The 19,532-nt window shown below is 43.6% G+C and overlaps 1 protein-coding gene across 8 annotated transcripts in view; it reads left to right on the forward strand.

The window, feature by feature from the left end:
- Nucleotides 1–19,532, forward strand: part of LOC141147786 (intelectin-1-like) — a 175,154-nt gene that overhangs the window by 90,187 nt on the left and 65,435 nt on the right. For all 8 annotated transcript variants that reach the window (XM_073634965.1, XM_073634964.1, XM_073634962.1 and 5 more), the window contains exons 3-4: nt 8,732–8,890; nt 12,887–13,134. In XM_073634965.1, coding sequence (XP_073491066.1) covers nt 8,732–8,890; nt 12,887–13,134 — 407 coding nt within the window. The remainder of the gene's footprint in view (nt 1–8,731; nt 8,891–12,886; nt 13,135–19,532) is intronic.

Here is a 19,532-nt window from a genome sequence, read left to right on the forward strand (position 1 = left end):
TTTAGCTGAACACTGTGAGGAGGATGCACTACCCTAACTTGTAGCTTTAGCTGAACACTGTGCAGAGGTCACACTAAACTAACTTGTAGCTTTAGCTGAACACTGTGAGGAGGACGCACTACACTAACTTGTAGCTTTAGCTAAACACTGTGCAGAGGTCTCACTACACTAATTTGTAGTTTTAGCTGAACACTGTGAGGAGGACGCACTACACTAACTTGTAGCTTTAGCTGAACACTGTGCAGAGGTCACACTACACCAACTTGTAGTTTTCACTGAACACCGTGAGGAGGACACACTACACCAACTTGTAGCTTTAACTGAACACTGTGAGGAGGACGCACTACCCTAACTTGTAGCTTTAGAGGAGGACACACTACACTAACTTGTAGCTTTAGCTGAACACTGTGCAGAGGTCGCACTACACTAACTTGTAGTTTTCTCTGAACACTGCGAGGAGGACACACTACACCAACTTGTAGCTTTAGCTGAACACTGTGAGGAGGACACACTACCCTAACTTGTAGCTTTAGCTGAACACTGTGCAGAGGTCACACTAAACTAACTTGTAGCTTTAGCTGAACACTGTGAGGAGGACGCACTACACTAACTTGTAGCTTTAGCTGAACACTGTGCAGAGGTCTCACTACACTAACTTGTAGTTTTAGCTGAACACTGTGAGGAGGACGCACTACACGAACTTGTAGCTTTAGCTGAACACTGTGCAGAGGTCTCACTACACTAACTTGTAGTTTTAGCTGAACACTGTGAGGAGGACGCACTACACTAACTTGTAGCTTTAGCTGAACACTGTGCAGAGGTCGCACTACACTAACTTGTAGTTTTAGCTGAACACTGTGAGCAGGACGAACTTCACTAACTTGTAGCTTTAGCTGAACACTGTGCAGAGGTCTCACTACACTAACTTGTAACTTTAGCTGAACACTGTGCAGAGGTCGCACTACACTAACTTGTAGTTTTAGCTGAACACTATGAGCAGGACATACTACACTAACTTGTAGCTTTAGCTGAACACTGTGCAGAGGTCTCACTACACTAACTTGTAGTTTTAGCTGAACACTGTGAGGAGGACGCACTACATTAACTTGTAGCTTTAGCTGAACACTGTGCAGAGGTCGCACTACACTAACTTGTAGTTTTAGCTGAACACCGTGAGGAGGACGCACTACCCTAACTTGTAGCTTTAGCTGAACACTGTGCAGAGGTCACACTAAACTAACTTATAGCTTTAGCTGAACACTGTGAGGAGGACGCACTACACTAACTTGTAGCTTTAGCTGAACACTGTGCAGAGGTCTCACTACACTAACTTGTAGTTTTAGCTGAACACTGTGAGGAGGACGCAATACACTAACTTGTAGCTTTAGCTGAACACTGTGCAGAGGTCGCACTACACTATCTTGTAGTTTTCGCTGAACACTGTGAGGAGGACACACTACACCAACTTGTAGCTTTAGCTGAACACTGTGAGGAGGACGCACTACCCTAACTTGTAGCTTTAGAGGAGGACACACTACACTAACTTGTAGCTTTAGCTGAACACTGTGCAGAGGTCGCACTACACTAACTTGTAGTTTTCGCTGAACACTGTGAGGAGGACACACTACACCAACTTGTAGCTTTAGCTGAACACTGTGAGGAGGACGCACTTCCCTAACTTGTAGCTTTAGCTGAACACTGTGCAGAGGTCACACTAAACTAACTTGTAGCTTTAGCTGAACACTGTGAGGAGGACGCACTACACTAACTTGTAGCTTTAGCTGAACATTGTGCAGAGGTCTCACTACACTAACTTGTAGTTTTAGCTGAACACTGTGAGGAGGACGCACTACACTAACTTGTAGCTTTAGCTGAACACTGTGCAGAGGTCGCACTACACTAACTTGTAGTTTTAGCTGAACACTGTGAGCAGGATGCACTTCACTAACTTGTAGCTTTAGCTTAACACTGTGCAGAGGTCGCACTACACTAACTTGTAGTTTTCGCTGAACACTGTGAGGAGGACACACTACACCAACTTGTAGCTTTAGCTGAACACTGTGAGGAGGACGCACTTCCCTAACTTGTAGCTTTAGCTGAACACTGTGCAGAGGTCTCACTACACTAACTTGTAATTTTAGCTGAACACTGTGAGGAGGACGCATTACACTAACTTGTAGCTTTAGCTGAACTCTGTGCAGAGGTCTCACTACACTAACTTGTAGTTTTAGCTGAACACTGTGAGGAGGACGCACTACACTAACTTGTAGCTTTAGCTGAACACTGTGCAGAGGTCGCACTACACTAACTTGTAGTTTTAGCTGAACACTGTGAGCAGGACGAACTTCACTAACTTGTAGCTTTAGCTGAACACTGTGCAGAGGTCTCACTACACTAACTTGTAACTTTAGCTGAACACTGTGCAGAGGTCGCACTACACTAACTTGTAGTTTTAGCTGAACACTGTGAGCAGGACGTACTACACTAACTTGTAGCTTTAGCTGAACACTGTGCAGAGGTCTCACTACACTAACTTGTAGTTTTAGCTGAACACTGTGAGGAGGACGCACTACATTAACTTGTAGCTTTAGCTGAACACTGTGCAGAGGTCGCACTACACTAACTTGTAGTTTTAGCTGAACACCGTGAGGAGGACGCACTACCCTAACTTGTAGCTTTAGCTGAACACTGTGCAGAGGTCACACTAAACTAACTTATAGCTTTAGCTGAACACTGTGAGGAGGACGCACTACACTAACTTGTAGCTTTAGCTGAACACTGTGCAGAGGTCTCACTACACTAACTTGTAGTTTTAGCTGAACACTGTGAGGAGGACGCAATACACTAACTTGTAGCTTTAGCTGAACACTGTGCAGAGGTCGCACTACACTATCTTGTAGTTTTCGCTGAACACTGTGAGGAGGACACACTACACCAACTTGTAGCTTTAGCTGAACACTGTGAGGAGGACGCACTACCCTAACTTGTAGCTTTAGAGGAGGACGCACTACACTAACTTGTAGCTTTAGCTGAACACTGTGCAGAGGTCGCACTACACTAACTTGTAGTTTTCGCTGAACACTGTGAGGAGGACACACTACACCAACTTGTAGCTTTAGCTGAACACTGTGAGGAGGACGCACTTCCCTAACTTGTAGCTTTAGCTGAACACTGTGCAGAGGTCACACTAAACTAACTTGTAGCTTTAGCTGAACACTGTGAGGAGGACGCACTACACTAACTTGTAGCTTTAGCTGAACATTGTGCAGAGGTCTCACTACACTAACTTGTAGCTTTAGCTGAACACTGTGCAGAGGTCTCACTACACTAACTTGTAGTTTTAGCTGAACACTGTGAGGAGGACGCACTACACTAACTTGTAGCTTTAGCTGAACACTGTGCAGAGGTCGCACTACACTAACTTGTAGTTTTAGCTGAACACTGTGAGCAGGACGAACTTCACTAACTTGTAGCTTTAGCTGAACACTGTGCAGAGGTCTCACTACACTAACTTGTAACTTTAGCTGAACACTGTGCAGAGGTCGCACTACACTAACTTGTAGTTTTAGCTGAACACTGTGAGCAGGACGTACTACACTAACTTGTAGCTTTAGCTGAACACTGTGCAGAGGTCTCACTACACTAACTTGTAGTTTTAGCTGAACACTGTGAGGAGGACGCACTACATTAACTTGTAGCTTTAGCTGAACACTGTGCAGAGGTCGCACTACACTAACTTGTAGTTTTAGCTGAACACCGTGAGGAGGACGCACTACCCTAACTTGTAGCTTTAGCTGAACACTGTGCAGAGGTCACACTAAACTAACTTATAGCTTTAGCTGAACACTGTGAGGAGGACGCACTACACTAACTTGTAGCTTTAGCTGAACACTGTGCAGAGGTCTCACTACACTAACTTGTAGTTTTAGCTGAACACTGTGAGGAGGACGCAATACACTAACTTGTAGCTTTAGCTGAACACTGTGCAGAGGTCGCACTACACTATCTTGTAGTTTTCGCTGAACACTGTGAGGAGGACACACTACACCAACTTGTAGCTTTAGCTGAACACTGTGAGGAGGACGCACTACCCTAACTTGTAGCTTTAGAGGAGGACGCACTACACTAACTTGTAGCTTTAGCTGAACACTGTGCAGAGGTCGCACTACACTAACTTGTAGTTTTCGCTGAACACTGTGAGGAGGACACACTACACCAACTTGTAGCTTTAGCTGAACACTTTGAGGAGGACGCACTTCCCTAACTTGTAGCTTTAGCTGAACACTGTGCAGAGGTCACACTAAACTAACTTGTAGCTTTAGCTGAACACTGTGAGGAGGACGCACTACACTAACTTGTAGCTTTAGCTGAACATTGTGCAGAGGTCTCACTACACTAACTTGTAGTTTTAGCTGAACACTGTGAGGAGGACGCACTACACTAACTTGTAGCTTTAGCTGAACACTGTGCAGAGGTCGCACTACACTAACTTGTAGTTTTAGCTGAACACTGTGAGCAGGATGCACTTCACTAACTTGTAGCTTTAGCTGAACACTGTGCAGAGGTCTCACTACACTAACTTATAACTTTAGCTGAACACTGTGCAGAGGTCGCACTACACTAACTTGTAGTTTTAGCTGAACACTGTGAGCAGGACGCACTACACTAACTTGTAGCTTTAGCTGAACACTGTGCAGAGGTCTCACTACACTAACTTGTAGTTTTAGCTGAACACTGTGAGGAGGACGCACTACACTAACTTGTAGCTTTAGCTGAACACTGTGCAGAGGTCGCACTACACTAACTTGTAGTTTTAGCTGAACACTGTGAGGAGGACGCACTACCCTAACTCGTAGCTTTAGCTGAACACTGTGCAGAGGTCACACTAAACTAACTTGTAGCTTTAGCTGAACACTGTGAGGAGGACGCACTACACTAACTTGTAGCTTTAGCTGAACACTGTGCAGAGGTCTCACTACACTAACTTGTAGTTTTAGCTGAACACTGTGAGGAGGACGCACTACACTAACTTGTAGCTTTAGCTGAACACTGTGCAGAGGTCGCACTACACTAACTTGTAGTTTTCGCTTAACACTGTGAGGAGTACACACTACACCAACTTGTAGCTTTAGCTGAACACTGTGAGGAGGACGCACTACCCTAACTTGTAGCTTTAGAGGAGGATGCACTACATTAACTTGTAGCTTTAGCTGAACACTGTGCAGAGGTCGCACTACACTAACTTGTAGTTTTCGCTGAACACTGTGAGGAGGACACACTACACCAACTTGTAGCTTTAGCTGAACACTGTGAGGAGGACGCACTACCCTAACTTGTAGCTTTAGCTGAACACTGTGCAGAGGTCACACTAAACTAACTTGTAGCTTTAGCTGAACACTGTGAGGAGGACGCACTACACTAACTTGTAGCTTTAGCTGAACACTGTGCAGAGGTCTCACTACACTAACTTGTAGTTTTAGCTGAACACTGTGAGGAGGAAGCACTACACTAACTTGTAGCTTTAGCTGAACACTGTGCAGAGGTCGCACTACACTAACTTGTAGTTTTAGCTGAACACTGTGAGCAGGACGCACTACACTAACTTGTAGCTTTAGCTGAACACTGTGCAGAGGTCTCATTACACTAACTTGTAACTTTAGCTGAACACTGTGCAGAGGTCGCACTACACTAACTTGTAGTTTTAGCTGAACACTGTGAGCAGGACGCACTAAACTAACTTGTAGCTTTAGCTGAACACTGTGCAGAGGTCTCACTACACTAAATTGTAGTTTTAGCTGAACACTGTGAGGAGGACGCACTACACTAACTTGTAGCTTTAGCTGAACACTGTGCAGAGGTCACACTACACTAACTTGTAGTTTTAGCTGAACACTGTGATGAGGACGCACTACCCTAACTTGTAGCTTTAGCTGAACACTGTGCACTACACTAACTTGTAGTTTTAGCTGAACACTGTGCAGAGGTCACACTAAACTAACTTGTAGCTTTAACTGAACACTGTGAGGAGGACGCACTACACTAACTGTAAATAGTCTAGCTGCCTGACTGTGGTACTAATAGGATCAAAAGAACACCAGCAATTTTCTTCAGGTAGCTGTAAATACTGTAACAAGACAAGCCTGCCTGTCAGTAGGAAGATAACAGGAATGGATCTAGCTAAACTGAATACAGTGTATATATATAAATATATGCAACACCTGGGATGCATATATATACACAATACACTGTAAGTGCAGCTAACTCACTGACTGTCCTGCCTAATCTAGCTAACTCAAATGAAATGACACTGTCTCTCTCTCTATCACTCAGCACGCTGGAACACACTACACAGGGCTGCCGTGCAGGTGGCCTTATATAGTGTGGGGCGTGTTCTAAACCCCCTGAGCCATAATTGGCCAAAGCCACCCTGGCTTTGGCCAATTACAGCTCTTTCTACCGACGGCGCTGTGATTGGCCAAGCATGCGGGTCACAGTGCATGCTTGGCCAATCATCACCCAGCAATGCACTGCGATGCCACGAATTTGGCGTGAACGGCCCATAATGTTCGCAATTCAGTGAACGATCAACGCTAATTGCATATCTCTGGTCTAGAGGGTGTATCCAGCGTGTGGGTCTATCTTCCTCTCTCTAAGGCCCTCACATCCTTTATACCATCTGGAACAATAAGCTCATAAAATTATCATAAATTGGTTGGAGAATTCTAATGATTTACCTGGTGAATTCAGGTAATATCATCTACAGCCACTAGGTGTGTCTGAGGACAGAAAATGTGTTCTAAACTATTTATTAAAAGAAAAAATATGTTTTCTTTTATAATGGGTATTCATCTATATATTTGGGTTTATAAATATATGTCTATATTGTTCAGGGACCCCAGCAATTGGTACAAATTTAATACATTTAGTATAAATTTGATTGATTAATATCACACACAATAGATGTTTATATGGATAAATGCATGACTCCTGCATATCCTATGAAAACCTATTTGTCTTGGGACAACACATGTTATATGGGTATTTTCATGTAGATGCGGTCATGGTTTCTATGTCTTTACAACAATGATGGTATCTAAACACAGTTTTTCATTTGTTCTATCTCAAAATTTATATTTCTATCTTATGGCAGATTACTCATGGAGTCAGTGGATATTAAAATTATGGTCGTATCTGTGACCTAGAGTCCAATATAGCATTTGAGTTACTTACGATCACATATATTTATCACATTGCATGTATACAGGTTTTAAATGTCCAAACCTTTCTGTCAGACATTTTAGGCACATATTGATTATTGACTGTTCAGAGATGTGTGCCTGTGTGTCATTTGGTGTAACATTAACTTTGTGTCTCATCCATTGTCTGAGGGGAAGTAGAGTCAACATGGGGCTCTTACTCAAAGGTGAGCCCATCCTTTGAAACAATGGGGATATTTTCCCAAGCTATTCCTTTAATTAAAGGTTTTGTAAATTGGGCCTGAAACACACAGAACTGGTTTCAGCTGTCAGACGGCACTATTGTTCATGTTTACTCGGCTTCAGACATAGGTTTTGTCTCTTTACTTTAGCTCTTCAATGGATAGTATAACTTAATCAGCCATTTCTGTTGGGAGGGGAAGTGCTCTCCTGGAGCGATGACTCAGTTAAAGTCTAAATGAAAAATATGATATTTTGATGTGTCTTAGCCATGACAGGAGTGATCGCTCACTGTCTCCAATTCAGAAAAGGAAGGAGCCGCAGCCGGTAAATTACATATTTACCGGCCCTTTCCTCCTCTCTCCATTCTGACCCCCCCACAGCAGCCGGCAGGAGAGGAGAGGAGGTTAGCCGGCTGCGGGGGGACAAGTAGGGGCAGAGGAGGAGCACACAGCAGAGCGGAGGAGGACATGGCTGACAAAGAAGGGAGGTGAAGGGCTTGTGCCGGGTGCAGGAGTATACTTGGCACATCTTACAGGCAGTTTTACAGGTAAACATGCTCTGTCTACTGTGTATAGTGACACACAGTTGTGAAGTACACTTCCGGCACTTCACCTGCGCCCCCTCCAGTTCCTCCAGCAAATTGTACCGCACAGGGCACCCGTCTGTTTCACCCCCACCCCCCGTACCCGCCCTGGATCCAGGCAAGTGTTTAGGGATGAGGGGGGAGTGGGCTTTTTTTACCTTAATGTAGAGAATGCAATACATTAAAGAAAAAAAAAATGTACACTTTAGAACTACTTAAGAATAAAAGAAGGTGTGATTGCTGACCTCTCCTTCTTAAAATGAAAGTTGCCTTACTGATTTGTTAACAAGAATATTTCTGACTCTGAAATTCTGACCTGTTTGTGAATTCATTTGCCACATTCTGGTTCAATAACTAAAAAAAAAAAAATATTGAGGCCATTTTCAGCCAGGCAACTAGCATTTTCAAAGTCAGCAGCAGCTAACATATTTCTTGCAGTACAGATTTTCTTTCAACATTAAGAACAATGTACACAACCAAGTTTCAGCTTTCATCAAGTAAGTAAGAAGGAAGATAATTCATGATTGTTTTTTTGATGCTGCCATACCAAGATGCATGTACCTTCCTATTACCCTATGCTATCAGTTATGCCAGGTACAAGTATTTGCTATGCTTACTGTATATTTTAAAGTCAGTTATAGTATAATATGACAGGGTAGCTAATATACTATAACAAAAAAATGTATCTATAAAAATTGTGTTTCATCAGATAACGTCTCCCTTCTTCAGAAGAAGCAAAGTATTCTTAACGTTTTGGCATGCTGGAACGACGACCAAAATATTGACAATATCAATACATGTTATAACTACAATACCAACAGGTACAGAAGCTGCAAGGAAATCCATCAGTTTGACAATAATGCCAGAGGTAAGAACTAAACACACTATTATTATAAGTGCTTCTTACAAGGACCGTATTTAAAAAGAAAAAGGGAAAAAGGGGCAACTGCCCCAGGCCCAGTCATTGTTGTGGGGCCCAAAGCATCTGCCTCTTGAGCCCACACTGCCCACAAATAGCATTCCTGGTTACCACCCCTGACCCACCCCTGCTCTCCCAGCTGGGTTAATACAACAGCCATAGTGTGACAGACTGTGGGAGATGCACAGCTGTGGACTGCATGTGCTGGAGCCCACTCATCTCGCTTCCCCCTCTGCCAGGACCGGTAGGACTGGAACGGCTGTGACAGGGAATGAGGCAGAGCGGCTCTCTATGTTTGCCTGCTTGCCCTCCCTTCTCCGGCCAGCAGCAGGGAGATCAAAGACACACAGAGTGGGCTGTGTGTGTGGATTTTTCTCCCTCACCCTTCTCCTGTCAAAAGCAGAGGGAGATTAGTAAAGCAGCAGTAGAACCAGAACAGCTTGCAGAGGAGGACACTATGAGTCGCAAGTAATCAGTGAGCGGTAATGATGTGCAATAACCTCTAGCAACCAATGGGTGAGCGGTAAGGATGTGCAGTGACCTCTAGCAACCAATGGGTGAGTGATAATGATGTAGAGTAACCTCTAGCAACCAATCAGTGAGCAGTCATGATGTGCAGTAACCTCTAGCAAGTTGGAGCACTTAGCACTTTGAGCATTGCTATATTCATCCTTCATGCATTGATGTTTTTGATGGTTTGTCACTGCGAGTGTATACTGTAATAATATTTTTGGACACTTAATGTATCTGCACTCATATCAAGTTGTTTAGTTTAATCTTTCTTGCAAGCGCTGTTTATATATATGTTGATTTGTTTAATGATGTAGAGTAACCTCTAGCAACGAATCAGTGAGCAGTAATGATGTGCAGTAACCTCTAGCAACTAATCCGTAAGCAGTAAGAATGTGCAGTAACCTCTAGCAACCAATCAGTAAGCCTGGACAAATCAGTGAGTGTGGACCAGTTCTTTATGTTTACATTATCAAAGTTTTTTTTTCGATGTAGCACATCCCCTAAGAAGCCACAAATAGAAAGGGATCCCCCACTCTGCATAGCCAGGCACACCTCGTCTTTACAGCACACTTGACTCAGAAGAACAGTCCAGTGCTTTGTTTTTATGTTTTATTGAGGGGAATAAACTTGGATAGGGATATTATGGGATGCCCACTTGATTAAAGCAGTAGAACTCTTCAGAGACACAACTACTGTACATACAGTCCGCTGCCAGCCAAGCCTGAATTTCCCTACACTAACAAACAAAAATCCTAGCACTCTAGCAATACAGCTAGGGGTTATACATAGATAAGTCTACATATATGGTACTGCTGTGCTCTGTATAAGAGCGTGGGGGTGAAAAGAATAAAAGGGGATGCTGTGCGCTGGGCTGTATATAATTCTGACTCCTACACTATGTATGCTATGTACACCTGATCCACACACTCTATACATTACCCACTGGACCCCTGCACCTTATAAATTACCCATGCCAGACCACTGCACTAAGTACTATGTACTTTACCCAACCCCCGACCCCTGACCTATGTACGTTACGTACCCCAAATCCCTACACTATGTACATTATATCCACCCAAGACCCCTGCGCTATGTAAGTTAACCAGTCCTGACCCCTGCATTATGTACGTTACATACTTTACGTAATGTTACCCCCGTAGGGGCTGCTGAATGTTGTGGCCCACCTGTCACCCTCCCCAGCCCGGAATTCACTTCCCAATCACCTTGGAGACAATGAACAGTCCATATGTTTGTTTTGTTGTTTTTATTAAGGAAATAGAACTTGGATGTGTAGAGGAATTTATGGGATGCCCAGTGGAACAAACAATTTACTGATTGCACAGAAATCGGTTAGGACAACTATATACAGTTAGTTACTCCAGTCTCCTCCAGCACATCACTTGCTTGCAGACTGTTACTCTCTCTCTCTCTTTCTCTCTCTCCAGCACATCACTTAACTCCAGGCACAGCTAGCACATGTTTAGGCCTGACTTTGGCTCAGCCAGGCCTTAGTAACCGCCTTTTGCAGGCAGGGACCGCGGGCTCCTTTAATGTAGCAGAAATGGAATAGGAAGTCTCTGGTGCTAGCTGTCGTATAGGTGGACTACTGCTCCCAGTAAGCCAGCTTCAGGCCCTGCCAGCCCTCCTGGCTGCAGCTGCCTGACTTCACTGGCTATGTCATTGCAATCCTCCAAACTGGCTCCACACCCAGCTCTGACTGTTTCCTCTCAGTCCTCTCTGGCATGCCTCTCAAGTCCTCCTGATAGCACATGTCACTCACCAGCCCCCCTGGCTGCAAACCAGTGGTTCCCTCCTGAAGACTTGCCTGGCAGTACTAGCTCCTGCTGTCCTCAGTGACTCCTCTCTGTGCCTCCTGAATATATCCTTCATGAGTTCTTGAAGGGATCCATCCTGCACCCAAAATCCCAGGACCAAGGTCACCCCCCCAGACTGAGGAGCTCCCTCAGAGGCCCCGACAGCCTAGTACTCCATCCTCAGTTCTTCCACACGACAACTCCTCCCCAGCTGGGCTATACATCAGGTGTCCCCATCAGAGTTCCCCTATATTTCAGGTGTCCAAATCAGAGTCCCCCTTTACAACAGGTGTCCCAATAAGAGACCCCTTTACATCAGGTGTCCCCCTTTACATCAGGTGTCCTCATCAGAGTTCCCCTATACATCGGGTGTCCCCATCAGAGTCCCCCTTAGGCAGGGGATATCCTGCCTGAGGGGGGATCTCAGGGGCATCTCCAGGTGCACCTGTACAGGCAGCGTGAAGCGTTCCGTTGTGGGGTAGCCAGTCGGCAACCTGAAGATCCTGCCTGCCTGGACATTTCCTTTGGGGCCTTGGTCGCAGGATTGGTGTGTGGGCACTTGCCCAATCCTTCACAAGATAGAATACTGCATGCAGATAATGTTGTTGTCACTCCAATTCATCAATTAGGAGGGATTGTGCCGCACTTACACTCTGCTGGACAGTCACAGTACCCTCCTTGCTTTCCTGAGTACTGCCAGCACACTGTACACCCCTCCTGCCAAACAGGACATCTAAGTGCACCATCTAAAGTAGATAGCTGAAGGTCCAAGGCCTTCTTCTTCCAAGGGACTACAACCCATTTCCCCTCAAAGCAATGAAGTCACTGGTGCCATATGGGCATACACATACACCCAGGGCTCAGGATATATAGTGAATGAGCAGGGTAATCTGACTTGGAAGTTACATTATTGAACTGAACTATGTACAGTGTTTTCAGTTCTTTCAGACTGTGGTGTCAGGGGACAGAAGGGAGAGGTCTGACAGCAGAGAGTCATTCCTCTGCCCTCCTCCTGCCTGGACTCATAGAGCCCAACTTAAGTGGGGCTGGCGATTATCCTATTGAAGTTTTATTGTTCATACTGAAATCTGTCATTTGTGTGTGGTTACCTCTGCTTTTGGGGTTATTCGCCTTGAGGAGTCCCCTGAAAGCAGCCAGATAGTATCATTGAATTTATTGCTCTTCACTTTCAGACTTCTCCACTTAGTTGATTCGCTTAACTACTTGCCGACCGAGAAATTTCACAGTAAGGATAATTTCTGTGTTTATTACAATTTGTGTCCTTTTTCTGTGGTGCTTACTCTAACATTATTGCCAGGTGTGCCAGAGGGGCTGAGGCTGTTCTTGGGGTTTAGAGGCAGAGCACAGAACCAAATATACTCATGCGGCTCCTTAAGCAGCCGGTAGCGCTACATCCTATATAACCATGACCATAAATAAGCAAACATCTAATACTTGTAAATACCTTAAACCCCTGGTGCCCAACCAGGAACCCATTTAGCTTTTATTGTATGACCCTTGAGGCCCCCCTGTTTTAAGAAAGTTGACCACCTCTGCCTTAAACTGTTTAATTTAGACCTGGATATACTGTAAATCATGATTATTTCTTTGTTGACAGATGGGATTTATACTTTGACTACTGAGCATGGCATTTGCTACCAGACCTTCTGTGACATGACTACTGATGGTGGAGGCTGGACCTTAGTAGCCAGTATTCATGAGAACAATATTAATGGAAAGTGCACAGTTGGTGATCGCTGGTCAAGCCAACAAGGCAACATTGAAAACAACCCGGAGGGAGATGGGAACTGGGCAAACTACAATACATTTGGTTTAGCAGATGGTGCAACCAGTGATGACTACAAGGTAACAATTACTTATTATTTAAAGGTACACTAGCCTAAAAGCCTTCTTTCCATACAGAATCAAAGAATATGTAAACCCAACATTTCATATTCCTGATATATGCCTGCTGTACCATATAGTGGTATGAAAAGGTATCCTGTTCTCTATGTATTGCTTCCTTTGTGTGAAACACCTGGTGTTCCTGCCAGTCCCTCTGCTTTCCTATCAAAAACTGACCACACTAGGCATGAGAGTACTGCATGGTTTGTTCTCTAGCTGCGCTGAGAACTCAGCCTGCTCTTCTCCAATGATCAGACTAGTCCTGACATGCCCCCCCTGCACAATCATTCACTGGGAGATCAGTGATCTATGTGATCACTTATAAAAAAGGGGAAATATATTAATATATCACTATAAATATACACATATATATATATATATATATATATATATATATATTGTATGTACATTATCTCACAAAAGTGAGTACACCCCTCCCATTTTTGTAAATATTTTATTATATCATTTCATGTGACAACACTGAAGAAATGACACTTTGCTACAATGTAAAGTAGTGAGTGTATAGCTTGTATAACAGTGTAAATTTGCTTTCCCCTCAAAATAACTCAACACACAGACATTAATGTCCAAACCACTGGCATCAAAAGTGAGTACACACCTAAGTCAAAATGTCCAAATTGGGCCCAAAGTGTCAATATTTTGTGTGGCCACCATTATTTTCCAGCACTGCCTTAACCCTCTTGGGCATGGAGTTCACCAAAGCTTAACAGGTTGTCACTGGAGTCCTTCATGACGACATCACGGAGCTGGTGGATGTTAGAGACCTTGCGCTCCTCCACCTTCCGTTTGAGGATGCCCCACAGATGCTCAATAGGGTTTAGGTCTGGAGACATGCTTGGCTAATCCATCTCCTTTACCCTCAGCTTCTTTAGCAAGCCAGTGGTCATCTTGGAGGTGTGTTTGGGGTTGTTATCATGTTGGAATACTGCCCTGCGGCCCAGTCTTCGAAGGGAGGGGATTATGCTCTGCTTCAGTATGTCACAGTACATGTTGGCATTCATGGTTCCCTCAATGAACTGTAGTTCCCCAGTGCTGGCAGCACTCATGCAGCCCCAGACCATGACACTCCCACCACCATGCTTGACTGTAGGCAAGACACACTTGTCTTTGTACTCCTCACCTGGATACCGCCACACACGCTTGACACCATCTGAACTAAATACGTTTATCTTGGTCTCATCAGACCACAGGACATAGTTCTTAATCAATGTCCTTAGTCTGCTTGTCTTCAGCAAACTGTTTGCAGGCTTTCTTGTGCATCATCTTTAGAAGAGGCTTCCTTCTGGGATGACAGCCATGCAGACCAATTTGATGCAGTGTGCGGTGTATGGTCTGAGCACTGACAGGCTGACCCCCCAACCCTTCAACCAATGCTGGCAGCACTCAGCACTCATACGTCTATTTCCTAAAGACAACCTCTGGATATAACGCTGAGCATGTGCACTCAACGTCTTTGGTTGACCATGGCGAGGCCTGTTCTGAGTGGAACCTGTCCTATTAAATCGCTGTATGGTCTTGGCCACCGAGTTTCAGGGTCTTGGCAATCTTCTTATAGCCTAGACCATCTTTATTTAGAGCAAAAATTCTTTTTTCCAGATCCTCAGAGAGCTCTTTGCCATGAGGTGCCATTTTGAACTTCCTGTGACCAGTATGAGAGAGTGAGAGCGATAACACCAAATTTAACACACCTGCTCCCCAGTCACACCTGAGACCTTGTAACACTAATGAGTCATGTGACATCGGGGAGGAAAAATGGCTAATTGGGCCCAAGTTGGACATTTTCACTTAGGGGTGTACTCACTTTTGTTGCCAGCGGTTTAGACATTAATGGCTGTGAGTTGAGTTATTTTGAGGGGGCAGCAAATTTACACTGTTATACAAGCTGCTTGTACACTCACTACTTTACATTGTAGCAAAGTGTCATTTCTTCAGTGTTGTCACATGAAAAGATATAATAAAATATTTACAAAAATGTACTCACTATTGTGAGATACTGTATACATACTCAAACACAAATATTTTGCCTTTCTATTTTATTTTAACCCCTTGAGCTCAGAAAGGTTTTATCTCCTTCATGATCAGGGCAAAAAAAATAAATGTACATACAAATTCAACTAAAGAATAAACCTACAGAACCTCTTGTTTGTAACCTGGGGACTGCCTGTATTTAACCCCTTCCAGCCGAGCGTACGCAGATGTGCGTACTCGGCTTTCAGTGGTTATACCGGGATGATAAAACAGATAAAGAGTATTCCTGCGCTACCATATACGGGGAAAGGAAACACTAGGAAAAGCCGCCTACACCAAGTGGGGTGCAACCTGACCCTATATATAAAAGAAATGATTAAAAGTGTGGTGTTGCGCTAATCCTTAAAGCATATAAAAGTATGTGGGAAAATATATAAATCAATAAATAAATAGTGTAAGTGTGTCCCACTTATAATAATGGTTCTAGTATATTAGTAAACAAATCCGTGATTCACCAACATAGGCAACCTGGTGCAAAAATAATCATAAATAAATAACACATAATGGATGCAATAAAATCAAATGGCAATACCTGGCTAGAAAATTAATAAAAATAGGTGTGTCCAATGCAGCCGGCATATTGCAAACAAACTGCTCATGAACACAATACAAGTGACAGTTTAACTGGAACCTTGTGATATTCAACAAATAAAGTCCACAAATCCACGTGCATAAAAAGTGATCCACTGAAGGTTAATGAAGTCCAAATAGTGTGTATAAACAGTGATCCATTGGAAATAAATGAAAGTGACTGATAACAGTTGTGATGTGTATCCTTTCTTCATGCAACACAGCACGAAGTGGTGGGCAGTGGCCCCTTACCTGAAGGTAATAGGGTACTCGTTTAGCCAATATTGGGCATGGCGACCCTTAGCTAGCAAAACCACAGCATCAGCCAATCGTGGAAGCGATACTAATTAGATCCTATTCTGGCTTATCTTCTCTGGGGGCATCCGTCTCTCAAGTAGTATCCCGGGGTCACCAAGGTAAAGACATCTGGTCCCTGAACATGCTCCTCCCGCTGGGATACTACTTGAGAGACTTTATTAACCTTCAGTGGATCACTTTTTATGCACGTGGATTTGTGGACTTTATTTGTTGAATATCACAAGGTTCCAGTTAAACTGTCACTTGTATTGTGTTCATGAGCACAAGTCATGTTTCATCTTTGTTTGTTTGCAATATGCCCGGCTGCATTGGACACACCTATTTTTATTAATTTTCTAGCCAGGTATTGCCATTTGATTTTATTGCATCCATTATGTGTTATTTATTTATGATTATTTTTGCACCAGGTTGCCTATGTTGGTGAATCACGGATTTGTTTACTAATATACTAGAACCATTATTATAAGTGGGACACACTTACACTATTTATTTATTGATTTATATATTTTCCCACATACTTTTATATGCTTTAAGGATTAGCGCAACACCACACTTTTAATCATTTCTTTTATACCGGGATGATGCCGCAGCTGCAGGCATCATCCCAGTACTGTTTTTTAGAGCCAGCGATCGGCTTTCCAGGTATAACAACCGATGCGGCTAAAAGCCGATTGACTGTTATACCGGAGGAGCGGGAGGGGACGTCCCCCCTCCCGCCGCCTCCCGCCACTCTTACCCGCCTCCCGTTCCATCAGGAGGCCCGATGACCAATCCGGCGGCTAGTGACAGTCTGGAACGAAGCCATGAGCGGCTTCGTTCCAGCCTCCTAATTGTAAACATGGAAGCGACGTCATGACGTCACTTCCCGTTTACTCGGCTGCCAATGGCCCCGATTTTTAAAAAATATACAGTATTCAGAATCGCTGAAAACAGTGATCTGAATACTTTGAAGTGCAAAGGAGGGATCGGAGGTCTTTTAGACCCCCGATCCCTCCATAAAGAGTACCTGTCACCACCAATTACTGCCACAAGGGATATTTACATTCCTTGTGACAGCAATAAAAGTTATCAAAAATTTTTTTTTAAACACAATTTATTAATATTAAAAAATAAATAAAATAAAGAAGAAAAAAACAAATGTTTTAAAGCGCCCCGTCCCCGCGAGCTCGCACAGCAAAGAAAACGCATACGGAAGTCACGCCCGCATATGTAAACGGTGTTCAAATCACACATGTGAGGTATTGCCGCGATCGTCAGAGTGAAAGCAATAATTCTTCCACTAGACCTTCTCTGTAACTCCAACCTGGTAACCGTAAAAAAGGCAAAAAATACGGATTTTAACTTGTAAACACCAAATTTCAAAAATAGGCTTAGTCATGAAAGGGTTAATTACAGTACCGCTGGGGTTTTTGCTATATAAATGAAAAAAATACCGTAAATTTTGAAAAAAAAAACATGTTTGTCTTCGTTTCTGTTAGAAAATTTTGCAAACAAATAATCTTTCTTCACAAATTTAGTCATTTAGTCTGTGTGAAAGTTATAAAGTCTACAAACTATGGCATATATATATTTGAAAATTGATCAGTCCTGATGTACTGACTGCCTATCTTATTTCTTGATGCCCTAAAGTGCCAGGACAGAAGTTGTAGTTTTATGTAAATGAAGAAATTTAAATTTTGATTTTTGTTTTTTGTTTTTTACATACCGTCACCAGTGCAGTACAGCATCATCATACTGTATGACTGATGTGGCGGTGATCAGGGATACTGCCTGGTGACAGTATGTAAAAAAATAAATAATAACAATTCCCATTTTTTAACTATTTTTTTTCTTTTCTTACAATTTTTTTTTATATTATCATGTACTATTATCAGAGTTGTTCTGTGTCACCATAGTAACAATTTATTACTATGGGGGGTGATCAGGGATTTTCTTTTTTTTTTTACACTGTGATTGCTTGTAACACTGATGATCACTATAACTGCAATCGTTTGAACTGTCATACATGGCTTTCATTCATGACTCATTGTTTACTGTTGTGATTCTGTGATTGGTCCACAGCTATCACATGGTACAGGGTGCTATGATTGGCCCAGGTACCACTTGATCACTGGTGACCAATCACCGATCACACAGTGTAGTAAACAATGATGTCATGAATCAGTTCCATTCATGACTCTTGTTTACTATGTGACATGTAAACGCATAGCGATCACGTGGTATCTAGGCCGCTCACAGCACCCCAATACCGAGCACCGCAATCGGCTGTGTCCCGTTGGACCCAGTACGTCATGATGCCATAGAGCCCGCCCCTCAGCAGCATATTCACTCCAGGTTTTTTGCTAGTGTTCTTTATTGATGGACATTTTCTCTTATGGGGATGTTTTCTAAACCATTTTTTTGTATTTTTCTTCACTACTTCGACTGAAACTTCTATCGAGATCTGACTGCTTATCCCCTTAGGGTTTACAGGCAGTCTTCAGATTGGTTACCCTTGATGGGGAACCACATCTACACCCAGCAACAGCGAGGCTGGTCTGTAAAGTTTGCTTCAGGCACTGGATCCTGCGTTCAGCGCTCACTGTGGTATGTGGTGCAACAGGGGTGCTTTAACAGGCCAGGGCCGTTGTTGATTCGTTTGACACCTAGACCCTAAAGACTCCTTTGTGGGTATGCCCACTGTAATGGGTGAAGTTTTGTCCTCTCTGAAAACATACAGCTTTGATAAGGTAAGACAGGATTTCCCTGTAATTGCGACCAACTCCTGTTGTTTTTTAGGTGGGGCGTTATTCACTTATTGTGTTATCTCCATCTGTAAATGTCTCTACTACGTTGGCGGTAACATTATTATAATCAGTGACGGCAGGGCGCACGGGCACTGCCCCCCCCATCCATGCATGTGGCCCCCTAATCTACATGCGGGGCGCCGAACGCGTGATTTCCAATCAGTTTTTTTTTTTTAAGCACGTGATTAGAGCAAAACGCTCTAATAGGCTTCAAAAAAGGGTGGGCTCGGGGAGCGGAGCACTGTGTGACAATAGGTAATGAACCTTCGCTATTGTCACACTGATTCTCCTCCCGGCCAATCAAGAAGGTGGTTTGAGACCCGTTTCCCGACTGGCCGAAAGGAGAAGCGTTCCAATTGGCCTAGGAGGAGGAGGGAAGCGCTGCCCACACCATGTTGCAATTGGCCTAGGACCCGGAGGGAAGCACTGCCCGCGCCATAGTGAGTGCAATGTTTGCCGCCCCCTCAAAAGAATTTACCACCAGCCGCCACTGATTAAAATATTATTATTATTTTAAAAATTTGCAGGCTTTCCCTTACAGCATTCCTGCTTGGGCAATGACATAATTGCACTACGCCTTCTGGTAGATGCAACTCCGCCCTCAATTTCTCAACAATAATGTAAGCAGCACATCTG

This window comes from Aquarana catesbeiana, linkage group LG06, assembly GCF_042186555.1.
Source record: "Aquarana catesbeiana isolate 2022-GZ linkage group LG06, ASM4218655v1, whole genome shotgun sequence".
Taxonomy (NCBI): domain Eukaryota; kingdom Metazoa; phylum Chordata; class Amphibia; order Anura; family Ranidae; genus Aquarana; species Aquarana catesbeiana.